The sequence below is a fragment of the Protopterus annectens genome, chromosome 4.part0, assembly GCF_019279795.1.
Source record: "Protopterus annectens isolate FY-2018-M chromosome 4.part0, PAN1.0, whole genome shotgun sequence".
Taxonomy (NCBI): domain Eukaryota; kingdom Metazoa; phylum Chordata; order Ceratodontiformes; family Protopteridae; genus Protopterus; species Protopterus annectens.
In genome coordinates, this window is record NC_056733.1 from 668,035,849 (window position 1) to 668,049,214 (window position 13,366).

The 13,366-nt window shown below is 40.2% G+C and overlaps 1 protein-coding gene across 1 annotated transcript in view; it reads left to right on the top strand.

The window, feature by feature from the left end:
* MYL2 (myosin light chain 2) overlaps positions 1-8,646 on the top strand; it is a 198,039-nt gene extending 189,393 nt beyond the window's left edge. Inside the window, exons 4-7 of the mRNA XM_044068632.1 lie at positions 292-396; positions 498-576; positions 664-712; positions 8,348-8,646. Coding sequence (XP_043924567.1) covers positions 292-396; positions 498-576; positions 664-712; positions 8,348-8,452 — 338 coding nt within the window. The 3' untranslated portion in view covers positions 8,453-8,646. The remainder of the gene's footprint in view (positions 1-291; positions 397-497; positions 577-663; positions 713-8,347) is intronic.
* The last annotated feature ends 4,720 nt before the right edge of the window (positions 8,647-13,366 follow it).

A 13,366-nucleotide genomic window follows, 5' to 3' on the forward strand; every position in this document is an offset into this window, starting at 1 on the left:
TAATGCAAGCATTAAATCTCATGGATACACACTCTGCTACTTCCATTATAATGATGGTTACATATTCCTCTGATATGAGGTCTTCAGTAGTGATAGAATGATTTCATTCTTTAAACTCTAATTTTGTTCCAGCAACAACGTTGGCTGTAAATGACAGTCCAGATGAATGAGTCAAAAGATTATTTGCATAGGGTCTGTGCACCTTTAAATCAGAAATACAATGTATCTTACTTTTCTGGCCACATAAAGACACATGTTAAACAGTTCTCTTGTGTATTTTTTTTCTCTCAGGGCGTTTAAATGTAAAGAATGAAGAACTTGATGAAATGATCAAGGAGGCACCAGGGCCAATCAATTTCACAGTATTCCTTACAATGTTTGGTGAGAAGCTTAAGGGTGAGTCTTTCCATTCCCAGTGAAAGAACTGTCTGAGTTCTGCTATTTATAATGAAGGATGGCATTTTATACCTGATTGGAATTATTTGATATATTTTCAGGCGCAGATCCGGAAGAGACAATTCTGAATGCATTTAAGGTGTTCGACCCTGAAGGCAAAGGCCACCTGAAATCAAATTAGTAAGTGTGCAGACTGATATATAATAGTGTAAAAGTATGTATAAGAAATATTTGTTGGATTGTAAAACAATATCTTTTTTTTCTTAGTCTACGAGAAATGCTGATGACCCAGGCTGAGAGATTCTCAAAAGAAGAGGTAAAATTTATTTTCACCTTTTGGCAGTAAACCAATACTTAAGGCACTCACTGTCAAAACAAAATGTATTGCATGCAAGTATCACACTATAACACAAAGATGCTAGTGGGTATTCCTAAAGTCATGATCCTTCCAAAGTCATCTCTGTGTCCTTCTCATTCTGCCTCCTGCTTAAAGTTTCTCAGGATCTCAAGGTGGACGTGTAACAATGTAGCAAAGACTTGTTAGGCTACAAGTTAAAAGATAAGTATGGCATGCAGAATCTAATGTGGCCTCCCACACAGTGCAAGGCTTTCCACCAAAGAGTTTCCCCACATTTGTATAATTTGACTGCTTACATCGTGAATTTCTCTAAATTTGTGTTGAGGACTTGGGATCATACTTGCAGTCAAGCATGCATATCTGATGTCTATAATGACAGACTACCTCATGACAGGAATCTATAAAAAAAAGTCTTATATGACTACTACCTAACTGTCAAAGACTCTGTCTGGTATGTTGAGTAGGCAGTAAAGGAAAAAAACAACTAATATATATCAGCTTAAAGGTAGCATCATCCCTGGGATACTTTCTGAGGTTCATGGACTTCTCTTTACGTATTACACTAAAACCTAGAATAAAAGAAATGAGCTAGAGATACTAGTCTATTACCTTACGTTCATCCATCCATCCATCCATCCATCCATCCATCCATCCATCCATCCATCCATTTTCTCATAACTCACATTACCCTTTTACAAGGTTGTGAGAACATCAGAACTTATCCCAGTAATCAATGGGTATAAAGCACTGAAACAATATTCTAGTCAGAGTACTGATCCATAGCTGACTGCACACACACACACACACACACACACACACACACACACACACACACACACACACACACACACACACACATGCACACACGCACACACGCACGCACACCCGCACACACACACACACACACACACACACACACACACACACACACACACACACACACACACACTGCATGAACATATTACATTTGGAAAACACTAATTTACTTACTACATGTCTTTTTGAGGCTGAAGGAAACCATAACATCCAAAGACATCTCATGAGGACACAGGGAGGCAAAGCAGACCCTGCACAAAGCACATCCCTATCTGAGACTCAAACTAGAGAGCCTCTTGTTGTGAGACAGCAGCTCTCTTCACTGCACTACTGCAGGCAATCAATTGCTGACACTAGTAACTGCCACTGCAGCATTCAACAGCATTACTTCATTAGTTCATCTACAGTGACACTCGACATCAGTAATAAACATCACTGACAGGAATTCTGTCATTCATATTTGTAGTTTTATACATATACACAAACATACAGACACATACACACATGCAAATAACACTAGATACTAATACAGGGCACACTTTCATTGTAGCACAATCAAAAGTAAGCACTTTCATTCTTCAAACTACCGTACTAGGACTACTTGACATATTTAAATACGATAGTGAAATCCAACATACATATTTAAATACACCTTCATTAATATAAATAACCAATCACTATTCAAAAGTTAATTATAACTCAATTAAACAAAACATATTTCAGTAAGATATTTTGTGAAATGTCTAGAAGAGTTCCTACATTATTCAAAAGAACAAACTTTGATCTGTATTTTTTAAAGTCTTTTAGCTTTCAGTATTGGTTTAACAGTGATCATCTCATTTAAAACTGGGGCCACAGTAACAACTAATTTTAACCGTCAGTGCATCTCTCTATTATCTAAAAACAATTGTACATCTCCACCCCTCTCTCTCTCTCTCTCTCTCTCTCTCGCTCTCTCTTTCTCCAGCAAATAATCTCTCTAAAACAAATAAGCATATTTCTTAACATTACACCATATTGTAGAATGTCTGCATAATGTTTTATGTTGTTTTGTTTACTTTATTAAACAAAACATGATTTCATACTGTTTGCAGTAGTTTTCTCCCAGTTTTCCCCACATAAGCTGAATCACAGGATTCACACCTGGCAATATACACTACTTTACCATGCTGCATGTATACCTTTCTTTACTACCACACATCTGCCCTATAGAAGGAGGTACAAAAGGGTCTATATCAGTCCATCGAAATGGCTGACGATCGAACACCAGATGTTCGAACTGTGAAGTTCGAACCCTGATTATCGCGAAGCCGCGGAACACCAAATTCTTTCCCAGGGAAAGAATTCGGTGGGCCGTTTCTGTGGCTTCGAGATTATCAGGACTGTGGTGGGAAATTACGGGTCGGGTAGGTGTGTGATTGTGTGGACATTAGGGTTAGGGCGCAGGTGAGGTGGGTGTGCGATAGTGACAGACTTTGGGGTTAGGGTGGGATAGGTGAGTTAGGGTTAGGGCGTGGGTCAGGTGAGTGTGTGATAGTGACGGACCTTAGGGTTAGGGTTTGGGTTAAGGTACGTGGATAGATAGTAGTGTATGTACAGTTTAGTGTAGGGTTAGATGTAGGATTTTAAGTGTTTGTGTATGGATTGCTGTTTTTTTAGTGTGCTTGTGTTATGTGTGTGTGTTTCTTGGAACAGCGATTTTTCTAAGACTTCGATGTTTTTGCACTTCATGGTTAGAAGTTCGAACATATGGTGTTCGAACTTCAGCCGTTTCAGTGAACTGATATAGACCCAGTACAAAATACAGGCTATTTGCAGTACATGTGCATGTCTTACATCCCCCACATCTATGCATACCTTCAGATTTAGTAGTATGTTGTTAATCATACCTCTCCGGCATCTCCGCATTGCAGTGTAGTAGGGTCTTTTAATTACACCTACTTTAATTTTAAAAAAGCATGAGAATGAACCTGCTACTAGCTGTAACACTGAATCTGTTTACAAATTTTTCCAATTATTTCTTTTAACAGTCCTTATTGTAACTGCATCAACACTAAATTCAATTCCCATCCTAGCCGTGTTCTTAACAATGTTTAAGCTATTATAATTATTCATTCTAGCTGCATTATACATAACTGCTCTACATGCAGAATTCCTTTCTTTTGTTACCTCATTTCATTTCCTCATCTTTTCTAGGGTATCTTCTTGCTGCAAACATTTCCATTAAACTGATGATACTACGTGCAAAGTCTACACCAGTAGCAGCCTACTGGCTGCTCGTTATATTATGTTTCATTTGTCTAGGATGTCCACTACCAAAGTGAAAAAATATCTTACTAAAACAGTCTTCCCTAACCGGCATTGACTTAAAATAATGCTGCAATTCATCATAGTAAGTTTCTATCCCCACAAAATGTATACAAGAGGATGAACACAGAACTATAAACTCAAGATACTTAGTACTAGCATTAATATAATCAATAAATCATAGGATCATAGGAGGTTACTAAGCTAATGGCCCTAGTGCCCTTACAAGCCTATCCAAGAGTTTATCCCCAAAAAAAAGAAACCTCAGTCAGCACCTGTCGCCCAGGTTAGTGAGGGACAAGGGTGGAACCCATGGGACAAATTTGTGGTTTCCCATCCACTCATCAAGGTTGCGTTTGAAGTGGGTCAGTGAGGTATTCTGTTTGGCATGTATGGGAAGTCTGTTCCACAGACGGGGCAGCCTCTGGGAGATAAACCTGTCTCTTCAGCAGGTTTTGTTGATGTGTATATTAAATTTAGGCCTATCAAGTGGGTAATGCACGAGGAGTTAGACTTACAGATATGGAGCATCTCCAGTAGGGCAGGGTCCGATATTGCCTTGTAGGTGAGACACAGATCACCTCTGAGCAATCTGTATGATACTGAGTAGAGTGATAGTGATTTAAGCCTGTCCACATAGAATGGGTGTTGGAGACCATGGATTCTTTTTGTGAAGTATTTTTGTGGCCTTTCCAGTTGGTGCAGGTGTTTGGAGAGTACATATCAAACGGGGCATTATACTCAATTATAGGTCTAATAAGGGAGGAGTACAGAGAGGTAATAACTTCCTTTTTTCTGGATGCAATCCTTTTACTTGTGAGATGAACCAAGTAAAAGCCTTTTCTGACCACCACCACCACATGATGATCGAATGTGAGATTGTTGTCAACCTGAGTACCCAGGTCTATCACCACAGGTTGTGTGCTTAGGGGGTTGCCATTGATGTGATAATCAGTAGGGGCCGTGTTTTTGCAGAATGGTACGATAATACATTTTTTTTTGCATTTAACTTAAGGCCATGACTTTGGTACCAGTTATTTGTAGCTTTGAGACTCTCTTTTAGTATGTTAATATCAATTGGGGAGTCAATGACCGCACCCATCTTACAGTCACCCACAGACTTGGTCAACCACAGGCCTTTTATCCTTGCCTGGACCTCTGAGAAGTATATGCCAAACATTAGGGGTCCCAGGACAGATCCCTAGGGAATACCACTAGTGACAGGTCTGCTGTCGGAGGTGGCAGCACCTATTTTGACCTTGTGGGTCCTATCTGTGAGCCAGTTGGCCACTCTTCTGACTAGATAGGGATTAAGACCAAGTTGTGTTAGCTTTTCAATGATGACCGAGTGGGGGATTGTGTCAAAGGCCTTGGTCAGGTCAAGGTAAGCTGTATGTACTGACATTCCCTCAGCCAGAGCCTTGGTGACAGTTCCAAAGAAGTCAACTAGGTACAATAGGCAAGATCTGCCCCTGATGAATCTGAAATGGGTGGGGTTGAGTGCTTGGAGATTGCCAATATCCTTGTTTATGAGATTCATAATAATACGCTCCATGACTTTACAGATCAGACTAGTCAAGCTGATGGGGCGATAGTTTCCCAGGTCAGTAGTGGTACCACTGTTGTGCAAAGGGATGAGAATGGCAATTCTCAACTCTGCTGGAATGAAGCCAGTAGTTAGGCTGTGGTTGAATAGGGTGCTCAATGGCGAAGCTAGTTCTTACTGGAGATGGTGCAGAATACAGCCTAGGATACTATCGGGTCCCATGGAAGCTGTGTTCTTTGCCTTGGATAGGCCCTTTAACACTTGATCTGCAGAGATGCGAGGTGTGGGACAAGTATCGGGGATGCTGACTGGGCCTTTGGGGGGGCGATAAGGGGGGTGAAGTGTGCACTGAACCTATCAGCCAGCAGGTTGGCTAAGTCAGCAGAATCAGTGTAAGTGGTACCATTAAATACTAGTTCAGAGCAAACTTGGGCTTTGCCATGGAGGTTCCTAAAGTAACTGAAGAAGGACTTGTGGTTTCCCTTTGTTTTTGGAGGCTAGTTTCAACTCATAATTGGCTTTGGAGGTTTTCACTAGTGATCTAATTTGCTTTTTGAGGCAGAGGAGGGAGGTTTTCCAATTTGGAATTTGTTCCTTTTTACCCTTGGACAACAGTTTCTTCCTTTTGTTGTAAGGTCTGTTGATAGAAGATGTCCACCAGACAGGTTTGTGTTTCCTTGAGGAGCAGATTTTAGTTCTGTTGGGTATGGCTGAGTCCATGCAGTTGTACAGGTGCTTGTATACTGCACTGGCGTACTGTTCAGTATAGTTGTCTGCATCATCTGAGGGGGGGTGGTGTGAAGCTGCTGATACCCTCCCTTAGGAGGATGTAGTCAGCTTTTGAGATGTTTTTTAGCCTGGTTATGGCTGAGGAGGGGTTGGGTGTGATAGAAACTTTGAATGAAACAGACGGATGATCTGATTTCACCAGGGAAGAACATACTATGGGAGTGATGCAACAGTCGCCCATGTTGGTGAGAACCAAGTCCAGTATGTTATCTCCCCTTGTGAGGGATAAGACCAGCTGATCTAGTGCTTTAGAACTGATGAAGTCAGGGAATCGTTGGGTGAGTGCATTAGTGCAGGAATAGTTCACCCAGTATATGGTGGGGTAGTTGAAGTCACCAAGGATCAGAGTGTTAGGGGGTACCTTCATGGAGTCAAGTAGGTCCAGGTAGGAGGTGTGGGTGTCCTGAGACATGGAGGGAGGTCTATAGCTGGCTATAACTTAGATGGGTGTTTTGACAACTGTCAGTTACACCTGGAGTAATTCCAATGCATCATGTTGGTAAACCAGTCTGGAGGTGAGCCTGTCCTTAATGAAGATAGAGACTCCACCACCCTTAGTCTTTCCAACCTCATTTTGGGGGCAGAAAGTATGGAATGAGGTATAGCCTGGTAAGGCAGGGGTGCTCTCTGTAGCGCTGAATCAAGTTTCTGTGATTGGACAGACATTGGCATCTTCCAGTGTGTGGAGAGTCTCTAGTGAGTGCATTTTCAGATTAAGGCTCCCAGAATTAAGCAGCATGACCTTCAAATTGCTTTTTGACAGATCTTTTATGTTGGAAGATTTATCTTTAGGACATGGCCTAAAAAAGCCACAATGGGGGAGGTAAAAACTTTGGCCAAGATTCGGAACCGCAGGGGTGAGAGGTGGAGACCATCTCTGGGAAAGCATCGTGGCTGGCCAGCCATGTCATCCCAGGCAGACAGATACTGGATCCCCTTAGAAAGACACCAGAAACTAAGCCAATTGTTGAAGTCAAACATTTTTCTTTGGTATTGTGGTATCATTCTTGGTGAAGGTAGGGTGCTGCTTAGGGCTAGGGTCATACCTGCCTGGAGCACATACTCATGTCCATCTTCATATAGTCCAGGGAGGTAAGTCTCAAGTCATTCACACCAACATGGACAATGACACAGTCATACTTGTACCCGTTGTGGAGAGACTTGAGTGTGTGTGTGATGTGGAGGATTCTAGCACCTGACAAACAGCTGACCATGACCTTCTCCTTGTTGAGCATTCCTTGATCATTACCACTTTTTAAACAAAAAGTATCATTAATAAAGCAAGTATAGAATGCTATATTATGTTTGAAGGGGGAGTGAAAAACATTCATCCTCTTCCAATTTACTATAAAAATATTGACACAAGTATGAGCCATTATAGCGCCTATAACTACTCCAGCAGTCTGTTTAGAAAATGGCCATGAAAAATAAAATAGTTTTTTTCCAAAACCGACACTAATAGACTTTTCAAAGCTATCTATTCTATGTATGTAGGCAACACTTTCTATGTATTCAGTAACTTTATGTGACTCTGTACCTATTTCTAGTAGCTGCACAGAGAAAGGGCGATCAAGGAGCTAGAAACTGTCCATTGCAAATGTAACAAAATGATGAGGGGTCTGGAGGGCTAAGGGGATGCAGAAATAAAACTAACACCACAGGATCTGCATGGCTAATTTTAACGTTAAACACTTTCATCTGGTTATTAGCTGGATAAGGGTACATGGAAAGACTCCGAGAATTTGGCATATAGAAACAGAAACAACAATATAGACACACTGCATTATCAGGAAGCAAGGAAATAAAGATCAAGACCAAGAGAATCAGAAAGAATAAAAGAAAGAATACTGCTGGCAGCCAGAGAAGAACAATTCAGAGCACAATATAGGAAATATTATTTCAAAGAGAAAATGGTAAAGCTTCAGAATGCTTGAAAAGAGGTAACAGTCGAAGGCTGCCCACAAAGAATTTGTGTGTGTTTGGGGCAAATAGAAAAATGAATCAGACAAGGTGAGTAATGGCCAGCTGCAGGGACTAAATGAAATATTTAGGTGGACTAGATAAGCCATAGCCTTCTTTTGACAACATAAGTTTACAAATAAAAGCTCTGATGATATATTACACTTCCCTTTCAGGTTGACCAGATGTTTACTGCATTTCCACCTGATCCTACTGGAAATCTGGACTACAAAAATCTGGTATATGTCATCACTCATGGTGAAGAGAAGGACCAGGAGTAGAATATGCTCTGTTTTATTATATCTGCCCCTATTTATCTGAATTGCTTATTTTCCATTGTTTTGTAACTATTTTGTGATTCACTCTTTCTGACTCTGTTGTTCTGTAAATCACATACCTGTACAATAAAGCAACTTTTAGATGTACTCACAAAATCCATAAACAAGTCAATAAATATTTGTTGTTTTCCATCTTACTCAATACTTTTAGCTTTTGATTTACGCATCTATTTGGGAAGTACATCACTCTTAAATCTGCCTTGTTTTAGTTGACAAACACAAGAAAACAGCAAAAGTAACATGAGAAACACTTTTGGTACCCACTCAGATGGAAACTATGGTTTATGGTCAGGACCCTTACTATCAGGTAGGATTCTTACTATCTTGCAGGACATCTTTGTGACTAGAGATCAGCATTTCCAGACTGCCAAGTAAGTACTTAGCAAACTCTTACCAAGTACACACAATGACATACTGTGGGAAAGTTTCCACACGCTGGAGCTCTGAGCCATAGAGAATCTACTAGACAGTATCGAATGGTACATGACAGTAATGATATGGAATCATGATGTGATTACAGAATATGTATATATAACTGGTGAATTCTGAAACAAAACCTGAGCACCATCAACCCCCTTCTTCCCATTTTCTGCATAAGGTTGTGGTGTTGTTTTGAATGCCACCATTTCTCTCAATTCAATGCCACTCTTACCTTTTTCAACAGTCATGCCTGACTATTGCAGATCTTCTCTCACACAATCCATACATCTCTTTGCTGGATGTCCTCATTTCCTTTTGCTTTCTTCCTGTCTGCCCCAAATCTTCTTCACCAGATTGTTTTTGAAACAAAACTTGGCAAATATTAATTCTCATTTGGGGAAAAGGTTTTGTCCATGAAATATATATGGTCATAATGTAGGCCACTTAGCACAACTACTTATGATTATGACATGAGTAATTATTTTTCAACAGTTCGACCAGCCTCCAGATGTGTATTCTAATGTCTTCTATGTCTCTAGAAATCATTACAGTCACTCATACTTTACCACATTTTATAAATGCAGTAAGATACTCCAGGAATGAGTTTTACAGTTCTGCTGTACACTCTGATCTTCTGTCGTGTAGGCATAATACAAGATTAAAACCCGAACATAAAGTTGCAGCTCACGTAGCATCCCTTATAAACTATGAATTCAGGGCTATCATTCAAAAAAATCAAGTGTATCAAGTGTGTATTAAATGGATCCCTGTATTTTTACATCGTGGTCTGCCATTTGGTATTTTTGAATGATAGCCTTGAATTCATATTTAGTTTATAAGGGACGCTATGTGACCTGTATTTTTATATTTGAGTTTTAGGTTTCTGATTGTCTGGCTGCACAGTCACACGCTTAAGTATTTGGTTGGTTAAAAAGTATTATGAGATTATATGTATGTAACACAAGCACACATCGACATGCCTGGATACATGCAAATGCACAAACACACACACACACACACACACACACACACACACACATTCTCCCCACTGCTTGAGAATCTTAAACAATTTTAACAGTCATACTAGATAAGACATACTTCTGGGTAACTTCTGAACCAGTCTGCCTGTGTTTCTGTGTCAGACTACCTGTCTGTACTCCAGATTAAATGTGGTACGTACATCTAAGCAGGCAGGTGGTCCTCAGCTGTCTACAATTTTACTGCTTCTTTCTCTTCAGATGTAGGAGAATAACTTGAAGTGTATAGTTTGAGATACTTTGCTGTAAGTCTATATAAATTTACTATGATTAATCTTATCTTGTTTAAGTGATATATGATTAATCACCATAAAAACATCTACATCAACAGAAAATCTCTTTTCCAAATACTTATACTTAAAGCATCACACCATAGCCGGCCTTAGGCATAGACCAACTAGGTGGCCACCTAGGGCACCACTCTAGCAGGGGTGCTTTTCCAGTATTTATTTGTTTATTTTTTGTGGTAAAGAAATGGTTTCTTTAAAATATGTTGACTGAATATTGGAAAAACTGAAGAGTGCCACAAACTGTGAGACAAAAGAAAAAAAAAGGTGAATGATGTAGGTATACCAAGATGGGGCGCCAGGTAATGTGTGGGAGAAGCTGTGGAGCTCTTTTGCCTAGGGCACCAGTTGACCAAAGGCCAGTCCTGCATCACACAACACTCCTCAACTACTGTTTTTCCATAGTAAGCAAGTCCCCTGCAGTTAAGCCCCTAAACACCCAATCTCTCTTTACCAACTCTGAGGCCTCACAAACTTGTAGACACAGCCAGTACTAAGGAGTTTCAAGAGCAACTTAAGTATCTGTTAAAGAATAACAGAGGGGAAGGAACACTAGCCAAATACAGACAGGGTTGTAAGTGGTATGTGTGTGTTTGAAGACTGTGACCAGTGGCAAATCTAACAAATGCATTTTAGCTAGATTCCATCTTGCAAACAGCAGACAGCAGACTTATAGGCATTAGTTGGCAGAAAAAAAATCAAATAATACTATATTGGAAGAAGAAAACATGCATTAGGAGAATCATATATAAAGACAGAAAATATTTTTATCCATTTAGCATGGGCAGGATTCAGAAACAGGCCAGTTGCAAGAGTTAAGTCTATGTCAAAAAGGGCCCTTTAACAACATCACAAAAGCCAGTGATTCAGAGACACCCTAGCCACAATGGGGAACAACCTCACTATTGGCAAATTTGCATGTCTCTGAATCACTCGGTGATTACCACGAGCACTAACAAGCACTTTGCCATGGTAATCACCATTAGCAGTCCATGCATCGCATTGCCACAGGCACCCTCTTTACCCCCAACACACACATACATGCATTCAAACCACACTCAGACACACCTCCATATCTCTTACCTGTCCCTGCATTTACAGAACATCTCTGAAATTGCCTATTATATTTTCGCTGTCCTTCTTAAACATGAATAATTACACTCTGTCAATAATGCCCATTAGAGCTTCACACTTGTTATTGTTCCTATTATATTTCATAGAGCAAACCCATTGTCCTGTTAATGTTGTAAGTGACTTAAACTAATATTTAAAATTTCCTAGTGTCCAGTGTCCCCATACATATTCCATGCTGCAAAACATGTTGTTTTATTAATTTCAATCTTGATTTAGTATTTAAAAGTCCTTAGTGTCTAGTGTTTCCTCAGTATTACTTTGCTCATTAGACAACGGAAGTTTAGTGATATAGCAGCTACACACCCCTGGCAGAAATGATCTCACACACACACACACACACACACACACACACACACACACACACACACACACACACACACACACACACACACATTACCATACACACACAAAAGAACTCACCATACATTTAGCACTCCCTACCCAATCACACTCATGCACACATTCACCCATTCACCATGCACACACATACTCTACCTATCCCCTAACTAACACCCCTATTTCAACCAGCCAGGCAGACACACAGCCATACACACATGCACACTCACCTGACACCACTCATACCTCTTCATACGCTCACAGGCAGCCACAGACATACACACACTAACACACACCACTCCACTATCCATCTGCTTAACTCCCTGGCACCTGGCTCTAACATGATCTGTCCCACTTAAACTAATGGGAGAGAGTGAACTTTAAGCTATGTTAATTAATGTGGCTTACAGTGGTGTTTTACATAGCCAAGTGGTTCTTTGAATTAGTTGGCTACATAAATCATTTGCTGCAGACATTTCTAGGGAAAGAAGGCACATAACTTATTATTATATGCCTCTTCCCCAGAATGCCTCATTTACATTAGTGGTATACCATAGGGTCAGCTCACCATAGTACTGGACCTCCTTGAGAAAAAAAATTTGAAAAGGCTGTCTCTGAATCTGAAACAGCTACTACAAGTAGTAAAACAGAGTTCACCCCTGACTCTATTCAAATGAAACCTTGCCAATTGGATGGGAAATCTTAAATTTACCCCTGACCTGGTCCCCATGTCCATTATGGATAGAAGCCATCAATAAAAAAAAAGCATTATCCTAACTATTCTGTTGTCAAGCCCTAGTAGGGAAAGCAGCCTCCAACCCACAATTCAAATCTCTGCCAGGCCTCATCCCACTCTATGACTTTTCCTTCCCTAGATATTTGCTCTCAGTTGCTAATTTTCTACACAAAATTCCAGCTCCCTCTTGCCTATTTTACGTGACCCACTTTACAGTCTTCCCTATTGGTAAAATCTCTTTTCTCCATTCCTATGTCGGTTTAGTTATCATAATATTTCTGCTACTGTTGAACATATCTATTTATACATATATATGTATGTATGTACAGTATGTATTTTTATTTGTTTACTGGTGTAGAGCACTGATCAATATCAACCAATTTCAGCCTCAGCCTAAGTATATTGTATGGTTGTTCCTGTACTCCTTAAGAACCTGCATTCAAAAACCTACTCTCTCCTCATTGAGCAAACCTCCTTCCACTATTTCAACATCACTTCTTTCCATTTTGATTTGTAGAGTTCTGCTTTTATTATGGATATGAGCCTTAGCTGTGTAGCTTTAATGCATCTGTTCTAACCTTGTAATCCTAAACCACCTTATTCTTTGGGGATAAACAACTTATCCTACCCTCTTTCTTGACCTCCTTTTAAAAGCTGGTATTGCATTAAAGAGAGATCGGGATTCACTGATCACACCCATGACACTTTTGAAGTCTGGATGAATATGGATGTGATGATAAGCAAACTTGAGAGGCCATAGTGGTGCAGCGGTTAGCGTTGTCACCTCACAGCAAGAGGTTATCTGGTTCTCAGCTGGAGCGCCCACTCTACAGAGTCTGCATGTCCTCCCTGCAGTCAAATGAATTTAAAGACACGTAGGTAGGTGCATGTGTGTGTGTGTGTGTGA